The sequence below is a fragment of the Enoplosus armatus genome, chromosome 2 (assembly GCF_043641665.1).
Source record: "Enoplosus armatus isolate fEnoArm2 chromosome 2, fEnoArm2.hap1, whole genome shotgun sequence".
NCBI classification, from domain to species: Eukaryota; Metazoa; Chordata; class Actinopteri; order Centrarchiformes; family Enoplosidae; genus Enoplosus; species Enoplosus armatus.
In genome coordinates, this window is record NC_092181.1 from 6,526,843 (window position 1) to 6,549,179 (window position 22,337).

The following is a 22,337-nucleotide window of genomic DNA, read 5'->3' on the forward strand; positions in this document are numbered from 1 at the left end:
TGTTTTTCAAACCGCATGGAGCTGCGGAAGTGGGTGGAGCTTACTGAATCACGACTACGCAGATGGTGTCAGCGAAGTAGCCAGTCCACGGGGGAAATATCGGAATATTATTTTCCTGTGGCCGTGTGAGCTTTCTGTCACTTACTCTGTTGTCTCACGTGGCAAACCTCACCCGTCCGTCTCACGAGGGCTTTATCACACCTTGAAAAGCATTTGAATATTTTGACCTGGGTCTGAGTCTTAGCGAAGTAATCCGCTACAAGCAATAACACAAGTTTGACTTTCTACTGTGTGAAATATATTTCTATTTATCATTAAGATGTTCGTGGAGGATCATGGGAGCTGATAGCAGATGAGATTTTTGTTTGTAAGCTGCGTGCAGGCAGGCAGACGGACGGACGGGCAAACTGAGCCATTAACAGCAAAGTTCCGTGGCAACATTATCACTCCTCGTCTCTGTTAGCATCCCGTCAGGAGAGAAACAAAAATAACTCGCCAGAGTTTCTCCTGGACGTGTGTTTATTTCCCTTGGAATGGCTGCAGTTGATTTGGCTTTCTGTCCAGCATCGCACCCGATTGAGGAACTCAAAAGTCAAAATCAAGTGGTAAAGGAGATGCCTTGTCACTGATTTGTGAATGTGCTACTGATTGGCTAGTGCTCGCTAACCAACGAAATGCCTGAATTCGGAGGGTTGCGTTGTAACTGGGCAGAACTGCCATCATTCTCGACTTCTTTTTCCAAGTGATGTAGATTTCAGCGTGCATTAGGGATGAATGTTACTTTGCGATTATCTTTTGACGCCGCGTCAGTTAACAACACTGATGCTGTACATGTACTAGTGTTGGTTGGAGTTACTGTTTTTTGTGTTTTTTTTGGAGATGAGTACTTGATGGGGTGAAGCAGTGTGGTGTGTTACTGCGTGCTCACCTGGTGACTGGGTTTACACATCTATTATTAAAAGAAAATAAGATATAGCCATTTTAAGAGTCATGTGTCAATAAATACCATTTTAGCCTTTTGTAAGCATCACTTAGAAACGTACCTGCTTTTTTTCAAGGTTACCACTGTAATAGATGAGCGATTGTGAATTGAATGAACATTTCTAAATGCAACACATCCATGCAACGGTTTGGAGTTTTTTTGTAATACAGTTTATTCGGTTGATAAACATTGATGACTTCAGGTAGATCTGACCTCCCCTGTAGAAGGCAGAAACAATTGCCATTGCGTGCTGTTGCCATGGTTACCAAGTGCAGCTGATGGCAAAAAGAAAAAAACAGAACGGATATGACATTACACGGGAATCAGACTCCTGAAAATACTGGCCCTGCCTGCTGTTGTTTTTAACACATGAAACTGCTAGTTTTTAACTATTAATGAAAGGTCAAAGGTTAACTTGTGATAACTACATGTCATTAACTGCAATAACACGACATGCTTTACTGAGAAAAAGGACCTCCTCAGATTGTGGGCTATTAAGCGCGTGTGATGGTGTAAAAGAATGAATGTGAGAGACAGCGGGGATGAAAGATATGACTGTAAAATGTGTGTTTCTCTACTTTTCTCCTCACTTTCTGAAGCATGCCTAGAACCACTCGATTAACTGTCCTTCACCTGGTTGTTCCTTCACCTGGTTGTTCCTTCATGAGGGTTCCATTTGATGGTTCGACTGATGAAACAAGCAGCACCAGTTCCAGATCTAAATACTCTTATACTTCCTTTTGTGTCTCTTTCTCTCTCTCTCTACTCTCTGTCACTTGTACACTCCAGTTTTGCTGTTTTGCTTTCAAACACTTTTCATTGTGTATATCGTAGAAAGCAGAGTGGACCTTGATTGAAGCCATAGGCATAAAGAAGTGTTCTCAGATCAGATGTTTTTGTTTCTTTTCCATTTTAAATCCAGTGTTACCAGAAAAAAATGTGTCTCCTGCCTCTCTGAGTTTAGCTCTTACAGCCTCTTACACTTTTCATCAAGATCTCATTGACAAATGAGGGCTATAACTGTTTGTCTTGACCTTTCAACACATTCGTCTGTCTCTCTGCTTCCTCTTCTGACATCGTCGCATATCTTCTCTTTACCTTGATGGGAGGAATTATGTAAAAAGTACATGTTTGAATTAATGACAATGTGGCGCCTTTACATTTTTTGAAAACATTAAACTTGAATTATGAGAAAATACATGCACTTGTGTCACATTCATTTATGTTTTCCATGTGTCTTTGCTAGTTTTGACCTGGACCCACAGTTCACTTTTAATTAACCGAGACTATGAATTTGAAAATGCATCTGTTACCAAACTTGGAAGTATCTGTTTTATTGTCCACATTGTTTGTGTCTCCCTACACTATGCCGCTGGGCTCACTTTTCTAATCACTTGAATGAGGATCATAAAAACAGGTTTCATGTTTGCTGCATCACTGACTTCGACCGTCATCAAAAACAGATCATCTGTCCCCCACTGACCTGATTCCCCTCATTGACTAAAATGATGTCTGTGGAGCAGTGCCAACGACCCAGCGCCTCGATTCCCTCAGAATTTAGACGTAGGAAGTTATGGGACATCCATTTTCTTCACAGCAGTCAGGCTAGGCTCTAATGTCCTAATACTGGTGTGGCTATCATGCCTGACTATCATCCGCGTGGCAGAAGAAATGAATTCCATAACTTTGTAGAATTTGGCCAAGAGGTGAAACACAAAGAAGCCCTGGGGTGCATCATATATCACTGCTGCCATCACTGGACATGCTGGTATCAGACCAGTCGGCCTCTTTTTCTCATCATATATTGACTCACTTAATGATGTGAGGCTGTGACATGCTTGTCCCACATCTAGTGAGGAACAGAAGCTGTTTGAGGTGTGCTGTCCTGGCATTACCACAGTCAATTTTAGCTGCCTTGTCCATTAAGTAATCAGATATAATAACTAATAACTAAAGTAATTGTTTGGATAATTGTTACATTTGAAAAAGACGACCCTAACCGTAACAACATGTTGCATACGGTGCATTTGATACATTTTACTATTGGTGTAATTTGACCTTAGGGCCGCTAGATGGCATGATTTAGCCACATAGCACCACACTGACGCCAGACGCAGGCCCCGCCCTCACCGTGACGTCAGAACACGGAAGCAAAACAGTGACAGCAGCAACGTCGCTTCTGACAGTTTATTCTCCTCGTGAAAAGTCCTTTTTCAGCGGCGTGTCCTCTTCACCGACACCGATACAGATGTTCGCTCCTGCAGAAGATCTGGTCAAGCAGTGGGAGAGGTCAGAGTGCTGTTTATATCCATGTATATTGATATCGCGGGAACTTATCTCCACGCTGTAGCTGCTTGTTACCAAGTGTCATGCCTGAAGTAGGAGCTTGGTAAAACAAACAAAGTGCTCCATAATGTGCTGACAGATGTTACCACACTTGATATGATATGTAATGATATGTGAGTTTGTAATGACAAGGCCACTGATGACTCCATGACTCCATATGATGCCACCTCCTAGAAATACTAGTCCACAAATACAGTAGTGTTTACTCAAGTTCTGTGCAGATGAAATTACACAAATTGGGGAATAGGAAAACAGTTCAATACACAGTGAACCTAATCATGCAAAAAAAACAACAACAAAACATTATCTGTCCCCATCTTTGCTGCGTGTCAGTGACTTTTATATCCATATAAATTGGAAGTCTTAAGTTTGAGATTGTTGGTTGGACAAAACAAAACATTTCTAACGTCACCTGTCTGACATTCGATAGACAAAACGACTTATCTCTCAATCGAGTCTCTGTTTTCCAGGCAGGAGCTTAAAGGGCACGGAGGAATAAACTAGAGCAGAAACCATCTGTTGATTCATCTTTCAGTAGACTGACAGAAAATGAGTCTTTCAGTCGTTTTCAGCCAGCAAAAGTGAAAAAGGACTTGCTGGTTCCAGCCTCTCAGATGTTTGAATTTGAAAATGAACGTGCTGTCAACATTTACCGTTGACTTTGTCACGTATGATGGTAAATTTTGAATAAGTCACGTTGGGATCTGGTAAATTATGAGAAACATTTTCATTATTTTCGCTACTTTCTGACAAAATTACAAAATGATGAATTGAGAAAATTGTCAGCAAATGAATCAAAAAAAGAAAATAATCCTTCGTTGCAGCTCCAGTAATGCTTAGTAAAAAATGATGCACAGTTTGAGATCAACCCCAGTCTGTATTTTTGACATTGGGGGTGATCTAACCCAAGAAAGCTACCAACCAAAATCACTTAAACATGTCCTGGCTATAAATCAAAATCACAAAATGTATTTATTCTTTTAGCAGTTAGCAATTTATTCTTATTTACATTTCTCTACATTATGGTGTGGTGTCTTTCTGGTGTAGAATATGAATATGTTGAATATGTGTTTTGTTCCTCGTGTGAGTTTTTGTCCCTGCTTGTGTCCTGTGATCGTGCTGGTGGACTACAGTAGTCTTTTCCGTCCTGCAGTGAGCAGGCTCGTCTCAGACAGCAGGTGGTGGAGGATGACACCGAGGACTGGCAGAGGAGTCCAGACTTCTCGGGCCTGGAGAGAGTCGGGGGAGTGGACCTCTCCTTCATCAAAGGGGACGACGTCAACGCCTGCGCCCAGCTCGTGGTGCTCAGCTACCCCAACCTGGAGGTGAGCTGTCCCCTCGCTACACCCAGCAGTCACTGATGAACTAAGCAACGTGTGAGCTTTGTCGACCTCTAGTGGTGACGGGTGGGAGCTGCAGCAGTATTGACAGAAGGCATTTGCCAACTCTGGTGACACAGTGCTCCACCACTTACGTAACAGCAGGCCTGCATTTGTCAGAAACAGTCACATAATCACAACAGAGACGAGACAGGTGATCACAGAATGTATTCAGCACATATGGTGAAAAGATAACAATATATCATGATGCTAAATACTGTCAGCATGTTTCGTGTAAGTCGTTTCCTGCTGCAGCTTCATCCCTTTAAATCTACTGCTTTTTTCCGCATGAGGAAGACTGTGGACACACTTCAGCAAATGACTCATACTTTCCCCAACTTGTGACAACTGTGTGGTTGTTTTTGGCAGCCAGTGAAGTGATTTCTTTCTCTTTCTGACTGCGGCCCTATGATCATGAACCAAAACAGATACTATTTAATCCGTGCTTGTTGCCTGTCCAGTGATCTGGCTTATAGCTTCGTGAATATCCTGCGTATCTGACCCCTAAACCGAACCGTTTTTGATGCCCTGGCTCTATTTCCACTTTGATGGGATGTTATCAGGGAGCAGCTTTTTTTCTTTTCAGGTTGTTATCACTTGACACACAACCTTAATATCTGCCATATGACACATTTGCTTGCCCTGTATGGAGTCAGTTACTCTTTTTCTGTTCTTACAGCTAGACTGTACTGGGACCAGATTGACTAGATGCATAGAAAACAACAGTAAATGTACAAGTGAGGTTGTTCTTTTCAACGAGAAACTGAAAATGGAACACTTTGCCTTTATTTTCTGAACTGGATTGGCCAGAGGTACCATACATTACATATTTACTGTGCAGTATAAACACTTCATAAATAGATTCTTGACCTGCATGCATCCTTGACATTTTACGAGAGGCAAACTGTAAGATGTGGAGCGTGAGCATTTTTTATTCCTGCCTTTGGAAACAGAAGTTTGACAAACAAATGTCTTAACTCAAGGCCCACTTACTAGCTTTTGATGAGATAACTCGCTATACTACACGCGAACCAGGGCCTTAGGTCAGTGACAGTGTTACGTGATGACTTAATCTGGTGAGGTCGTGTGGCTGAAAGCTCTGGATCAAGCTTTTGCGTGTTAATTCTCTTTATGCTCATCACTCCGAGTGATGCCTGGTCATGTGATCTACTGTTAATATAAAAATGTTATATTAGAGCAGCTTTCAGTTGAACATGTAACCCATTTAAGTCATTTTTTCCATCTTATAAAGTTGTATTTGGGTCAACAATTGTAATATTCAGTTGGAATATTGTGCCATAGAAATGCCAAACGCATAGTAAATATACCTACAATAGCATGAAGGAATTATGAATTACCTCTGCAGTATCAGGAAGTGGATATTTCTCAAACCTTGTTTTAAAAAAAAACAAACAACAACATCCAAACTCAAAGGAGCCTTTGAACGCTGTTGATTCATTTTGTGAAACGGCCTTCTGATCACTTAACCTGTGTGAATTTTAATTTTCTGGACCAGAAAAGTGGTGAATGTTTAATCTCATCCAATAAAACCTTTCAAGTCAACCGCAGCACTAAAAGCAGACTTGCCAAGCATAAAAAGCAATATTAATACACAGCGGAGCCAAGGTTTAATATACAATGCAGCTCCGGATCGAGTCTTGTTAAACCGGCTGTTGGTAAAGTGACCTTGGCAGTCTCAATTTTCACTTCATTTATGTTTTCGTACTGCCTTTCACAAGCATTCCTCCTTCCTGCTATTTATCTGTGCATTAACACGGGCTGCTGGCACCTTCTCATTATATAAGCCATCGTAATTAATGACGTTTTGTCACTGTACGTTGTTGATACATGGACCCGACGAGGCTAATGAAATGTTGTTGAGAAATGCTGTCCAGTAATGGGATTATGTTCCCTGCTGCTTTCAATTTACTCTAACACTGCCACCTGAGGCCGTTTGTGACACAAAGTGATGCTTGTAACATGATGCGCAGCGTGTCCACTGCTGCGGGGTTTCACAGAATTGAAATTGCAATTGCATTTAAATAAACTAGTCCCAAACTGGAGCTCAACACACTCTTAAACCCTGTAACGCCAAGTTTATCATATTTGAGTTTCATATCATAGTTTTTGAGACCTCTACATCATCAGTGTGATATTTTTCTTCCTGAAACACCTGATGTATACGATCAGACTCATGCAGTGCACCAGAAGAAACTGAAGCCCAGGCAGAAGCCCATGCCCCCTGCGAAGGTTTGAAGCTGCTGCACCTCTCTCCAAAGTGCAGGAAAGGGCAAAATCAAGTGTGGCAGACCACCCCCCCCCCCCCCACACACACCCCCACGCAAAAGGCCAACCTCTAGTGTGCCCCCTGATGTGAGAAAGGATGGCATTGAAACTCAAAGGTTAATGGGTTAAAAATGTTGTTATATGTTTTTGTACAAAAATGATACAGATTAAAACTCATTAATTTTCTGGCAATTATTTCATGGTTCAGGCTTTACAGGGTTAAACTGTAAATGTGAATAAACATCCTTTCAGCATGAACAACAGCAGCGGTGTTTTATTTACACCTCTGTTTAGCAGAGGGGGATGAAGGTCACTGCAGTCAAAGATACGACATTGACATATCCTTAATGGTATTTCTGATGCAAGGCTTACCTCCACGCACAAACCAGAGCTTTTGTGTGTTTGCATTGTCGCCACAGCTGTAGGCCTTCATGAAAAGTGTTTGTTGATGTTACAGCGTCTGCGACGAAGCTTTTCAAACAAAGAGTTGTAACAGCTTGAGCCCCAGAGTGGCCATGGCTTCTGGCCTCCTTGAACACTGACACTCGAATTTCATGTGTAGAAACAAAAGCCTTCTGCTTATCCATGTCAACATCTGCATGTACATACTGACAAACGGCAGCACAGTGGCCTTGAGGCAGACTCCAGCCACGACTCTGATGGCTTCAGATTTGACGTGACAAAACCAAAAAAAAAAAAACCCTTGCAATTTTGCCTTTCACTCCAGTGACTCAGGACTTCAACTCATCTCTTTATTTTCTTCATATAGTTTGAACCAATCTGACAGCAGCCTGTCGCCTTGTTCAAGAGGGAGGGGCGAGGGGCGCTTGGCACTGCAGAGAGCAACGTAATAAATACAAATTTGTCTTAATTTGCCATACTAACTGAATCTACATTTACTACATTTATTGCCATTTTAAATTTCTCCACAAAGTAATTGTTTACATTTGTTGATTTGCACATAATGACTTGTTTGGGATTCGAAAACACAGGACTTGCAGTGACTTGACTCAAGGCTTCATAGCGAAGACTTGACAATGACTTTGTCCCACCTCTGAATATACTGTCGCTCAGAAGTTGAGTCCTACTATAAATAGTACAACATTTTGATTATACTTACAACCTTACATGGTTGCTGACATTTGCCCTATTCTAGTTTTCAGCCAGAAGACTGAACCTCCCCACCAGACAGATACTTATTCATTTAGCCATCTGATTAGAAGCTCAGAAAGTGGCAGCAGTCCAACTGAACTCACAATTAATCATACCTTATTTTGCAGTCAAATCATATCAAAAGGATTTAGAAATGGATTGTAAATACGTTTTTTTACTGAAAGGAAGGAAGAAAAAACGTATTTGGAGATAAACATCAGAAGTGCTCCTTTAGCCCCAAAGCCCCTGATGGGCGGGGGGCCGGTGGACAGGTTTGTAAGCATCTAAATTGGCACATGTTGACATTTAGTTCGTTTTTATGCTCTTCAGTGTGCTTTGACCGACCAGCTAATTAGCTAAATGCTTTTTCTCCAGTAGATGTTTGTTTGCAAGTTCATTCAGCCTGCAAAGGTGCAACACAAGATGTGCGTCCATGCTTTTGGATTAGGAGGAGATATTAGCTAGAAAGCTAACGTGGGTTTTCCTGTTTGTGTGCGTTGTGACCGCCAATGATAACTGCTCTATGCAAAGTGCTTCAAATGAACTGATTCGATTGGCTTTTGGAAAACAAATTTAGTTCTATGTCAAGAGAGAACTAAGGGCATTGCAAGTGGTACATGCACGGACAGGGGGCACCGTCATTAACCAATATGAACCTCTTTATCTACTGATTCGTTTTCTCAAAGGAGAACATGGGACGTGAGATTTGTAGAGCAGATATGTTTGCTGTAGCAGACCAAGCAAGTTGATTCTATAGCTGCATAAGCTTCAGTCATAACTGTGTCCACAACACAGCAGGTAACTTGTACAGAGTAAATTGTCCGATGTCCAGAATATGTTCGCAGCCTTAAATTAACAAGGAAAGTAACAGATGTTTCATCTTGTGCCAGATGGGGGATGTTAGTGATTATCCTGCACAGCTTGTGTGTGGGTCTGTGGACTCGCCCTTACATATGCACTGGGGTGGGCGCGTTTGTCCGAAGCGTGCAGCACCTGAACTCTTGACAGCGTCGTTGTCTGAGCTCCATTCAGGGCCACAGATGTGTGTATCCAAACCCCAATGAGTGGGCACGTAGGGGATGTAGGGATTGTCAGAAAAAAAAAAAAGTCACACAGCATCAACCAGTGTTTCTGTCCCCTCCCCTTTACCAGATGCTGTATGAGGACAGTCAGATGGTGACCCTGACGGCCCCCTACATCGCTGGCTTCCTGGCTTTCAGAGAAACCCCCTTCCTCCTGGAGGCTCTGCAGCGGCTCGAGAGGAACCAGCCTAAACTTCTGCCTCAGGTCAGCTTCTGCGCGCACTCATTAATGGGGTCAAATTCAAGATGTTTTCCACCTGTTTAAGGGCTTCTTGTCACAACTGTAGTTACCAGTGTTTCGCTTGTGGTTCATCAAGGTACAAGTAGGAGAACAAATGACAAATGGTGTGAGTCCCTCAGATGACTTCAGGCAGTTGGTATAATTGGGATAATGTAATAATGTATTGAAGTATGCTGAGGAATATGCGAAAAGGCCTTGCTCCCTTTTCCACTTGCAGAAAAGTTCTATTTTAAATACCAAGATATTTTAAGTTTGTCCCGAGCCGAGTTTTGAATCTCATGGATTTCTTTTATCAAAATCCAATCATGTTTTCTTCCCGTAAAACAAAATACGACACGTGCTCTTAACCAACCCGTTTCAATCGGTGATACCGTGACATCCACCCATCGATCAGTCTTCAACTTTTAGCGAACATTCACGTCGGTTATGACACGCCCACTTTTCAACATTCAAATCAGGTTCCTCTCCTGTTTAACTCGGAAACTCTAACGTTACATGCTAGCTGTAGTGTTTTAATCTTAAAAGTACAGTTCTGAGTGACATTTTGGACACAGCTAACAAGTTTGACAACTTCCTGACATTATTGGGCATGTTCAGTGTGAACCTTACTTCATGCCCATTTAAACCCTCTGGATGGATAGCAGCCGCTAGTGACAAAGCTCCTCTGTTCTCCCTCTCTCACGGTTTCTCAGAATGTCGCCTCTAATGCATCCTCACCCACTCACTTCTGTTTGTCGCAGCCCACACGCCTCCCTCGCTAACTCCCACTCTGTCGCTGTCACCGTGCACGCAGGTGTGCAGAAACACACATACACACTTTCTCCCACCACACACACACACACACACACACACACTCAGTTGTACTTCCACTGACATTTAGCCCTGGACAGATGCAGTCACTGCACCCTTTATCTGCAGCGTTTGAAGTGAGTTATTCTCTGTGACTTATGATTCAGTGCTGAAATATGTCTGTAGAGTCACCTCCAAGAATTCATCGGTGTGTTGGAGCTGGAGGAGTTCGAATATCAGTTTGAGGAGCTTGTCTCTTACTAGCTTTAACTTTTGAAACTCAGGATGAAGACACTCTGCTGTCTTATGCTCTGCGTCGGACATCGTGTCAGACAGTGGGGGTCATAGACTGCAGATAAGCAGAAGAAAGGTTTCACAGTGGGCACTTTAACTTTTTAGATCAGGTATAGCACAGGTGGAAGTAATAGTATTAAGGATGCCTCTGCTGCACTGAAGTGTCTGAGCAGCCGTGAAAAACATTATTCATGACATTACTGTGATTTTCCTGCTATGACATGTCGAAATGGCTGCTGTACAAAAGGCCTAGAACCTCGGAAAAGTGTTGACGTGAAAAAATGCTGTAGCAGTGGCGCAACAGCTGAAGCCCACTTTAGAAATACATGCTTTACTGACTCTTTGTGATGTTTTAACAATGCACAGTTAACAGCTTTGTCCCGTACTAAATTAAGCATTTAAGTCAGTAAGTGTTTTTTAGTTGTGTGTGTGTTGTGTGCCCTCTCAACAGGTGGTGTTTGTGGACGGGAATGGTCTCTTCCACTACAGAGGTAAGTCAAGCTGGTCCACACTGACCCAGGGAATGTTTTCACGCTGTTGATGCGCTCTCTTTGATTTACAGCAGGATGCATTAAGCGGCAAAATGCAGTCGTCCTGTTTTTCTTTTACTACCGACATTTTTACATTTCATGGCGAGAAACGCGCAGGTGCAATTAATAACATCATTACATTATTACACCACGCTCCATTCAGTTGTTTTGCTGCGTTCACACAACGTCGGCAGAATGTCAAGAACTTCATTTAATAAGACAGAGAGGGAGAACGTGATGAAGTAAAGCACGCCTTATCTTTAAGGAACGCGCAGTAATGTGAGGTTTCTGAAAAACACCCAGCAGCCCGTGTAGGCCAGTCGGATACATTGTGCAAGCTGTCTTGCCTCTCATTTTGTCTTTTTTGTCGCCATGAAATATTTATTAATTATATCACACAAAGTCAATGCTGCTGTAGATTTGACATCGTCACTGTGTGGACCCTGCAGAGTTCGGCCTGGCGTGTCATCTCGGAGTGCTGTCAGGGCTGCCGTGTGTGGGCGTGGCCAAGAACCTGCTGCAGGTGCAGGGCGTGTACAAGAGTGAAGAGCACCAGTCGCAGGTGAGACTCTTTACATTTCTGTTTTTATTCCTCTTCCCTGCTGTAGAGCTTTGTCGCTGTGTGGCTCGGCTTACAGAAAACAGAGGATGAGAAAAGCTGATGTGTTACGTCATAGTTTGTGTTCTTTCTTGCCACGTACAAATGTTGTTTTCTGTAAAAGAGCTGCCAACCTTGGCAAGAGTCAATAGATGAATTATTTAAGTTATCAAAGTTGTTACCACTTTTTTTCTGTTGTGTTTATTGCTCACTGCATTCTGAAAAAAAAAGCAAAGAAATGTCAGAGAGGGACGAAGCAAAGGACAGAATCCTCAATTACTTTTGAACGTGCGTGCCTGTGTGTGTGTGTGTGTGTGTGTGTGTGTGTGTGTGTGAACTCCCACTTACACATCTATTTGCATGTGCGTGTGTGTTTTAAGTGTGTGTGCTGTTTTGACAGTGCCACTTTTATTGCAAGCCAAGGCCTCCTTGTGTAGCTAATGCTAATGCGGCTTTTTGAATACAAATCAAGCTGGAACAAATACCTATTGGTCAAAGTACACCTGCGGGACGGCAAAAACTGGATTTCATTAATATGCAAATGTTCACTCTGTTTCAGTCTGCAGCCCCGGTGACCTGTTGAGGAAAGAATAAATGCAAGTTAAAGTTAGATCTGCCTGATGAACAGGCGTCTGGCTGGCCTCTAAAGTAAGAGAATAGACTGGCTTTAGCTGGATTCTGGTGTCTGCTGCTGTGAGCTACGTTGTGAGAGGTTGAAGTTCGGACTGATTTCTAATAAAAATCTTTAAATTTTCTAGAAATGTCTAGATTTACACGTCTGCATAACTTCTACATGTGGACTGTAGATGCATTGACACACACTATGTGGTTAATGCATCCTTCGTCCCTCTGGAAAATGGTTTAAAATCGGATCTTCAGAGTTTGGGGAGCGTAACCTGATCAAGCCAACACAAAGACACAGAGGTTAGAGAGAAACTCCTCATACAATTTATTTTTTTTTGTTTCTGATGAGCGTAACCGACCTTCCCCTGAGGGAAATATCAACACGCAAGTTCTTCGTAGATGATGCCGATGTGTAGAAGCGTAGTGATGGGCATTTCCCGTAATGCTGATGACAAGCGCTGCTCAAAAAGTTTCAAAGGGAACCAGCACGGATGGCTCGAGCAATCATCCGATCTGCCGCTAACTCAATTAGCAGGCAACGACTCTCTGCTTATAACCCCAGCGGCCTTCATGTAGTACTGTAACATGCTAATTCAATTCTCTGTAGGAGTGTATCCATCTCCCTCAATTAGTGCGAGTGGCTTTGGCGTCAGAAAATGTCGGTTCGCCTCTGCCGCGGGGAGGAATCTGATCTCTTTGTTTACACAGAACACGGTCGTCTCCGAGGACGCAGTCTCAAATATCCACTGATGCCATCTCTGTGCCAAAATCCGAGCGGCGTGGACATGTTCATTTTAAGTATCACCCATGCTGCATCTTTGGGCTCAAGCTATCTGCTTTGGATCAGTCGCCGTGCATGAAATTTCAGAACTCCCTCCCCGCGCATGTTGATGTAATTGTCGCTCTCTGGGGCTCCCGGGTAATTTGTCCACGGGCACGCTCAGAATTGCGACGCCTCAAGTCAACACCAGCTTTGGCGTTTGAGCGCGCTCGGTGGGAAATTGGCTGGGAAGTAATCCGTGAAACACAAGCCATATCAGGCTCCATACCAAATTTCAGAAAATTGGCCGCCTAGAAATAAGATTAGCCGTTACCGGATCACCACGCACACCCGCCGCGTACCACTGACAAGCAATATGCTGCCATACTCAATTAGATGTCAGAAAGAGTTTCCAAAAACACACTGAGAGCTTTCAAAAACCAATATGCAGTCTGAGAAGTGTCTCTGAAGGTTAGAGAGACAACTTCCTCTCAGGTGCTGTAATTGAATCTGTGAGCCTCGGGAGGAAACGTGGGTGTGTGTGTGTGTGTGTGTGTGTGTGAGACTCAGGGGCAAAGACCCTTGAAGGTATTCATGCAACAAAATATAACATTTTCAAGCAAAAGTATTACACATGCTCATTTGTGAGCTTTAGATTTGTTGGTAGACGTATTGTTGACCTATGTACAGAGCCAGACTAGCTGTTTCTCCCTGCTTCCTGTCTTTGTGCTAAGCTAGGGAGGAATGAGATGAACGGCTTTTCTGACTTTTAGCAACAGCCTAAACAATGACATGAATACGACGCGGAAGAGTGATCTCCTCGTCTCACTCTCAGAAAGAAAAAGAACAACTGTATTTCCCAAAAAGTTGAAGTGTTCCTGTGAATCAAGGTCGTGCTTTCAGAACAGTTTGTTCCAGTGCAGGAAGATGACCCTTGAGTCTTGAGTCGGAGATTTTTTTTCCTGTTTAGGAGTGAATAATTGACCAGATTCCATTAAAGGAAATATTTGCATCCTTTTGAAGTGTCCTTGAACAAAACAGTCCATTTCTGCCTGACTCAGTCTCTCTGCGTCACGTGCAGCTGAGCGCCCAGAACATGGAGATGTAATGTGTGTGTGTGTGCTCGCAGGGCAGTGTGTTTTTATGAGACAAAACAAAAAGGATGAAAGAGGAGAAAAAAAAGGTTTTTTTGTCCCAGATACACTTTGTGAAAATGATATCCGTGTTGCTGAAGTTCCTTGCTGCTCAGCGTCCTTCAGATCTTATGTCCTCTGTATTTGTCTCTCCCTCCTCTCCTATTCCATCCCCATTCTCCCTCTCCCTTTCTTTTTCTTTTCTCTCTCTCTCTCTCTCTCTCTCTCTCTCTCTCTCGCCCTCTCTCTCACTGATAGCCTGACTGTAACTCAAACTAGTGTGTTATTGATGACTTGCTCTGTCTTTCTGACTTCTGCTGTTCTGGCTTCAGCCCTGCTCTTGCTTCATAGGAGCCAAAGAGAGAGAGAGAGAGAGGGGGGGGGGGGTCTCTCTCTCTCTCTCTCTCTCTCTCTCTCTCTCTCTCTCTCTCTCTCTCTCTCTCTCTCTCTCTCTCTCTCTCTCTCTCTCTCTCACACACACACACACACACACACACACACACACACACACACACACACACACACACACACACACACACACTGTTGGCTTCATCCCAGCTGGGATCGGAGGCCCTGTGCGGCCCCTCCTGTCTCCCTGCTGGCTGCTTGCTGTAATCAGTCATAGTAGAGCGGACACCCCATCCATCATGGAGGCTAAGCTCCCTTCATCGCTCTGGCCCATAACCCACAGCACACCTGTCAACAGCGGGCCACATCACTACGTCTGACTTTGCACCATCTCTTCGACTGTGAGACCAAAACTTTAGTTCCTGTAGAGACAATGAAGAGGTCGTCGACCACTATTCACACATATGAAGCATCTTCCAGGTTTAGTCTAATATTTATTAAATATCTAATTGTGGCCACTCAGTGTCATCAAGTCTGATTTGACTGATTCATTGTCAGGTTATTTTTTTCTTTGTAAGACTGATCTAATGCTAGACTGATAGGACGCCAGTATGGACTCTAAGGTCGTGGTGATTTTCTCATCCTCAAGGAGTGTTGCGACACCCCGAGAGGATCAAGTCTCTGTTTTTTTAATTGGCTTGAAAGTTGTAATTACACGGTTTGGCTACTATGTCAACTTGGCAAGAGTCAATAGTCTGGCACAACATTTTTGGACTATTTTTGACAGAAGTTTTCCAAAAAATAAAAAAAGTTTTCAACAAAAACATTTTATTTTTTTTAAATCATTCTTTGGATAATTAAAAAAAATTCCCAATCAAATTCTAGAGCAGCCAATTGCACTGTGTTGTGCTAATCCCTGAAATCACCTGCCATAGTGTTTGGCTGGAGAGGAAAACTGCTGATTCTCAGCAGGATGCACGATGTCCTCGGACCTACCTGGTAGTTCTCGAAGCAAAACGGTTCACCCGGTCCACAGTAGAGGATGTTGGTATGGGACAAACACACAGCTGTTTTAGCATTGTAATGCAATGTGTCATGTAATGTAATTCACTGATGTCTGAGTCACATTAGCAACAATGCCTGGTGCAACATCTTCACCAGGTTGTCAACATTTTTACTTTATTCCTGGTTTCATGTATTTTAAAGGAAACATTCCAGTGTGATGACAGTAAATATTGGTTCTGTAATGTTCTGAAACGTGCCACAGCTCCAAATATATGGACCCGAAAGTCAAGGTCACGGAGGTTAAAGAATAAGAGGCCTCCGCAGCAGGTTACTAGTTTGTTTCAGTTCGCTGCCATTTGTATTGGCATGCCGTGCATCTTTTTTTGACTTTGATTTTTGTGTCTTTGCCTCCGCAGATAGCTGCTCTGCAGAAAGGAGGAGACAGCTTCCCACTCACAGCCGCCTCAGGCAAAGTGCTCGGAAAGGTGCGGCAAAGGACGGACACACAGAGAGCAGAAACAAGTGCTTTTTGGTTTGGTTTTGTTTTGTTGCTGCTGACTTCAAAGAGCACCCACCCTGCTAAAAGTCGAACTCAACCAAATGTGTACGACGATCACCATCACAGAGAGAGAGAGAGATGTGGAAAAGTTGCTCAAGACATTTCTCTTTGTGTCCAGGCGTTGCGAAGCTCCGACAAGAGCTCGAAGCCGGTGTACGTGTCGGTTGGCCACAAGATCAGCGTGGACACAGCTGTACGCCTCACACACTCCTGCTGCCGCTACCGGGTCCCAGAGCCCATCAGACAGGTACACACACACACACACACACACACACACACACACACACACACACACACACACACACACACTCAACTCAGTCAATCATCAGTGAGTTCATCATTATCCACTGTAAGGCAGAGCGGCTGCAGGGAAGCCCGTCCCGTCGAAAAGGCAGAATAAGAAGCAAAAAATTCAGTGATCAGATTAAACATCAGATCAAGCTGAACTCCTCAGCTGTGAGGCAGAGCGCCGTGTGAGAGAGCGAGCAGCGCTCATCACTTGTGTAACAGCATCCTGCTGTGCAGCGGGGCGGTGCGAGCGCCATGCTGTGTGGCACTGTTCAGCAGCAGGGCCTGGGAGACTTGAGCAAATACAGGGAACAATGTATGCCGCCAAATTAGGGATGCTCTGATTTTTTTTTTTTGGGGGGGGGGGGGGGGGGGGGGTTTGGTTCTAAATTCCAGCATCAGTGTACACCATGCAAAAAGTTTCAGATAATAATACAATGCTAATGGTTAGGCACTGGTCCTACAGTGTGACAGTGAAGATTCTTTGGCTGCAAGGCAGACAAACAATCCCCTGTTCTGCCTTGGAGCACATTGGCAGGGCTGAAGCCAGAAGTCAGAAAGACAGAGCAAGTCATCAATAACACACTAGTTTGAGTTACAGTCAGGCTATCAGTGAGAGAGAGAGGGAGAGAGAGAGAGAGAAAAGAAAAAGAAAGGGAGAGGGAGAATGGGGATGGAATAGGAGAGGAGGGAGAGACAAATACAGAGGACATTGGGTAGAACGGATTGCAAGGTATCGTGAAATACTTTATTCCCGTAAGGCTCTACTCACTTACTGAGAACGTCTTGTTGGTTCCACAGGTTCAAATGGATGTAAAATATTGATGCCTGGTGTTTTGATATGTTCCTTTGAATTCAGGCTGCGAAACACAAACTGTTGTGGATTAAGTCAAGGAGGTGGATAAATGTAACAAAGCATAGAAACAGACACGTACGGGTTCCCTCTGCTAAATGATGATGTCTCTGTATGCTGCACACTGTCCAGGTCTATAACTTCACGTCAAAGCATTCTTTCTTTGGAAAGCTACGGAACTCTGCACTGCGTAGTTCTTACTTTTACTTTTGGGTGACATGAAACAAATTTAGCAAATCAGGCAGCAAGTGCAATTAAAAGAGTTGTCCCCCAATTTAGCGTTGCACTACTATAACATGGTGGAGCTCCCGGTGCAGCGGGACCAGAGACATTGTCTTCTTTTATTCCACACATTCTTCTTCCTTGCCATAAAACACGGTGCCTACATTACCCACGATGCAACTCGGCCGCCTACCGGTTGCTCGGAGATTCGGGTGTGTTACGCCAGTAGCGGCTGTGGGCGTCCCCGGATCTTCAGCACCGGGCTGTGTTTATGCCTTGTTGCTTATTGCTGCTCTGCATGTGTCAAAAAAGCTCCTCTAACCAGTGTTGCTTGGCTGCATGTACTGAGTAGTGGATGTTGTAGTCATGTTTTGCTGTTTCCTGTTTCCAGCTGGCTAACACTGGCACATTTACAGAAATGTTGACTAATGTGAGTTGCCCTTATAAATAAATGAAATGAACCGACGCGGTCATTCAGGTGACATCATTTCAGGTCTCCGTGCAGCTCCCTCTGGAGCCACAAAAGGCTTCATTTGTTTATGTGACTGCAGGTTTGTAATAGTTTAAGACAATAAAATAAACTGAGTTGAATTGAAGACCGTTATAAACATCTCTCCTCACATATTTGCCGTCTATAGTGTCCCCTGCCTCTTGTCCAGTGCATGCTGGGACCCTGAACAGGATAGGAGGATACAGGAAATGAATGGCAGTTCTACAGGTTTCATGAGTAGTTAATAGTTTTAACAGCATCATAAAAAGTGTGGTCTCAAAAACATCACAAGTCGTTTTGAGGAAGAAGCAAAAAAAAAAAACCCAGCTAACTTGACCTGAACTGATCCCTCCTCCTGCCTCAGCCTGCTTTCCTTTCTGCCACTAGGCTGTGCTGTGCTCCTGCTGTTCTGTGTGCTTTCACTCCCCCCGCACAGGAAACACACACACACACACACACACACACACACACACACACACACACACACACACACACTTCTCAAAATCAGTTTTTTCACCAGGGGAGCTGCAGCAGCAGCAGCAGCAGCAGCAGCAGCAGCAGCAGCTAACTCATCCCCTCCTGTGTGTATGTTTATTTCATCAAAGTGTGAGTGTGATGTGTTTAGCTGGTGGGAGAAGGAGGAGGGAGGGGGCTCCGGCAGCAGCGGGGACTGAATGTGGACATCAGAGAGAACCAGGGACACTCTCACCTTCCTCTGTCCAATCACTGGCCCCTCTCTTTTCATCTTTCTCTATCCGACTGTTTTCCTTTCTCTCCCTGACCTCCACATTCTCATTTTTTTTCTCTCCCATCTTCCACTTCTGCTCTGTGTTCTCTCTCCCACAGATATTTTCTATTCTCTTTATTGCTGACATCACAGAAAAAGGAAAGAAACACCCCCCCCCCCCTCCCAGATCCAGCTCTGGTGAGTGTCATGTTCGGAGCTGAACTCTGTGTTTACGTCGCTCTTTCGTGGCCACAGAAAGCTTCGTGTCCCTCAAGCCTGTGAAACCTCCGGCACAACTTGTGGAGAGAAAAAGAAACATTCAAAAAGCTGTCAAACTGACAGGAAAGAACTGTCCGAATTACGTAACAGTTGTCATTTTGAAGTTTGAGGAGACAAGAAGACGAGCTGCAGCATTCTGCACCCTCCGTCCAGACCCTCATTATGGCAGACTGAGACCGACTGACAAAAAGTAGAAAGCATGCTCCGCGGCTAAATGTGGCTCGGGTCTCTGTGGCAGACTGTGTGTGTTGTGGTTTGGGTCTAGTTGTGGTTCATCAGCAGGACAGAGGAGCGGTGGGGTTTGTCAGGTAAGGGCACGCGGAACATGTTTATGTATTCAGGAGAGAAACATTGTTGGAGTGCTTAATGGCATCGGCTGTGTGCTGGAGGAGCAGGATGTGGAGCAGATATGGTATTCATGTGGACAAACAGAGGTAGCAATCTGTGGAGAGTAGAGCTTAGGTAGGTTTTCACAGAGCTAAATGTTACTTCCGGGAGAAATACTGTTGCTGGTATACAGATGGATGAGCAATTAAAGGAAAAACAAATAAACAAAGTGTCTTAGTAAGCTGTCGGTCCACTACGAGCCTCCAGGACAGCTTCAGCCCTCCTTGTCTCTGGAGGAATGGACACCGTTCTTCCTGAAGATATTCCCTCGTTTGGTGTTTTGACGATGGTGGTGGAGAGCGCTGTCTTAACATGTCGCCCCACAGTCTCCCAGTGGGTGTTCAGTTGGGTTGAGATCTGGTGACTGTGAAGGCCTCAGCGTCTGCATTCATTCATTCCACTCAGTTATTCACTTTTCTCCTTGAATGTGTCACCCAGCTGTATGTGAAAGAAACAGAGCTTTTCTCTCTCCTCTGTGTATTCAGTCTAAGCCCAGACACACGACATATTTGATATTAAAGCAAAGTGATGCATTCTCTGATGGGGCTGCAATAACCGTTTAGATCAAAGTTCATGGGGAGTACTACGCAGCTTGGTCAAGAGATTGGAGACAATGTACAACACAAGTCCTGCATTATAAACATGGGCATGGAGAAAGGCGTGGGCGTTTGCACGGCAGGGAGGGTCTAATGAAAGTATTCTGTATTGGTTGCATTTTTCCAGGGTGGGACACTCGGGGACACCGCCTTAAGTATTTTAATTGCCTCCAGGAGCTGTGTATCACAGCCACTGCTGCAGCTGCTACTGTTGTGTGGGTTGGTAAACGGGCCAAATCAGCTGCCAAACTACAATAATTGAGTTTTTTGACCCCCCCCCCCCCACCCCACTTTTTGTTCTATTCATAATAAACCATGGAAGAAAGCAGCAAATCCTCATATTTGCGAAAAAGAACGTGGAAAATGACAAATGATTTGTACATTTTATGAACATTCGGTCACTGATTGGTCTTCTGTTGATCAGCTAATCAATTCATTGACTCATTGTTTCAGCACTACTTCTTCCAGAGAACGGCATCTTAATATTCTCCCATGGAGGACATTTATTACATTTCAGTTGGAAATGAGCTTTGTGGAAGGTACGAATGATGTTCTGGATCAGGCATTCTTTAATACTGCGGTCCGCTGCTTTCTCACAGCGTCACAGCAGCCGCGTGTTCGTTTTCTAAGTACAGTTTAACCCTTTGCTCTTCTCCTTCTTCTCCATCCCTCTCCACACTATCTAATAAGATCCTCTCACTTTACACCATGGCTGAAATAAACCCCTCCTTCCACAGCATGAGGGATTCAGAGAGAGACAGATGAAAGGGAGAGATGACATCATGGTTGGATTCTGCAGTGAAGGCTCATGTGTGAAAGCACTGCAGCAGAATCTTGTACAGCACGGTGGAGAGCTAAAACACACATATACACAGACACGCGCGGCGAGCTCAGACTAATTCACGCCCCATCTCGGCCGTGCTCCATCACACCATTAAATTCTCACACTCCTTCGGTATCCCACGCTTCACCTGATGAAGCCGAGGAAAACATGTGATGGGAAGAAGGAGGAAGGAGAGCAGACAACCTGTCTCGACTCATCCTTTTTTTTTTTTTTTTTTTACGGTCGCCGTGACAGTGAGAGAGTGACGAGCAGAGGTCAGAGAGGGGAAGCTGACACATCAGAGGGATGTTGCATTAGTGGCCCATCCGGTCCCTGTAGAAGCACATTGTGGGTTGTGGCTCAGTGTCTTATAGGAACTAATGTCGTGGCATAGCTCATAGCTATCGAGTGTTTGTACTGGCATCACCTGAGGCAGGACTGACTATTGCGTTGACTTCAATCTTGATGCAGTGTTATAATACGTAACCTCATATTTGCAGATTGAACCACAAGCCTTAAAAGGACAAAAGCTGGTAGGAAAATGGGTGAAATTGGACTCATGTTGAAGGAACAAACAACAGCGAATCCATGGAGTGTTTGGGCCTGTTCAGAGGATTCATGTGTTGTACCCCCTTTTTTTTTTTTTATCCCCTGTTGTTGGCCGAGCATGTGTGTCTGTTTCTGTTTCTTTCTGCTGTCCACCACTGAGCAGCTCCACAATAACACTTATTCTACAGGTCCGTCATTTCCTAATAAATCCCCAGGAAGCTTCCTAGGAAGAACGGGGTAATTTGACACCAGCTATAGGTAAACATTTACAGTTTGTCTGCAGGCAAGACGACAATTCAACATTTCTCAATAATAAACCACTGATGTTTAACTTTTGACTTGGGTTTAAATGGAGCAGGTCTTTTATGGAGATTCGTCTGAGTCAAATCACAAGAGTTCCTTCTGTACTGTATGCATAGATGCTGGATAAATTATCCAATCTGAGGACAAAACTTTCCTTTAATTAAATTTTCTTGTTCCTTGTTTAGAGTGGAGTTTAGGCGACCGTTTTGATAATCCATTAATCTTTTAAACCTTTTTTAAACAATATTATTCGCTGGTTTCAGCTTCTCCAATGGGAAGATTTGCTGTGATGTGAAGAGTGTCTCTGGCTGAGAATCCACGATGGACGCTTTTCTGACTCAGACTAAATGATGAATTGATAAATCGAGAAAATAATTGTCAGATTTTCATTTGATCATGAAACAATTGTTAGTTGCAGCCCTGGAGGGGTTGTTCCATGGATGGAAATTCATTAAATAATAGTGTAGTGGTCCTTAGTGGTCAATTATCTCGTGTTTTTTTCCAAATCCTTTGATTTTTGGACACCCTGGAGTTAGACATAGATGTTGGATATGATGAAGATGTTGTTATAGTGCTGAAACTGTAAGATTCCATGATTAATGATTTTTGTCCTTTTCCAACACCTTCTCTACCGAATTAAAAACCCTAAATGGCAATTTGTGTGTTTCCTCAAGGTGTTCCATTCACCAATTGACCTAAATGTGGTCCTCTG

General features: G+C 43.8%; 1 protein-coding gene across 1 annotated transcript in view; it reads left to right on the forward strand.

Moving 5' to 3' along the window:
• The first annotated feature begins 3,138 nt into the window (after window positions 1-3,138).
• Window positions 3,139-22,337, forward strand: part of LOC139301044 (endonuclease V-like) — a 58,392-nt gene continuing 39,193 nt past the window's right edge. Inside the window, exons 1-7 of the mRNA XM_070924310.1 lie at window positions 3,139-3,271; window positions 4,482-4,653; window positions 9,298-9,432; window positions 11,003-11,042; window positions 11,531-11,643; window positions 15,966-16,034; window positions 16,227-16,355. Of these exons, the coding sequence (XP_070780411.1) occupies window positions 3,231-3,271; window positions 4,482-4,653; window positions 9,298-9,432; window positions 11,003-11,042; window positions 11,531-11,643; window positions 15,966-16,034; window positions 16,227-16,355 (699 nt within the window). The 5' untranslated portion in view covers window positions 3,139-3,230. The remainder of the gene's footprint in view (window positions 3,272-4,481; window positions 4,654-9,297; window positions 9,433-11,002; window positions 11,043-11,530; window positions 11,644-15,965; window positions 16,035-16,226; window positions 16,356-22,337) is intronic.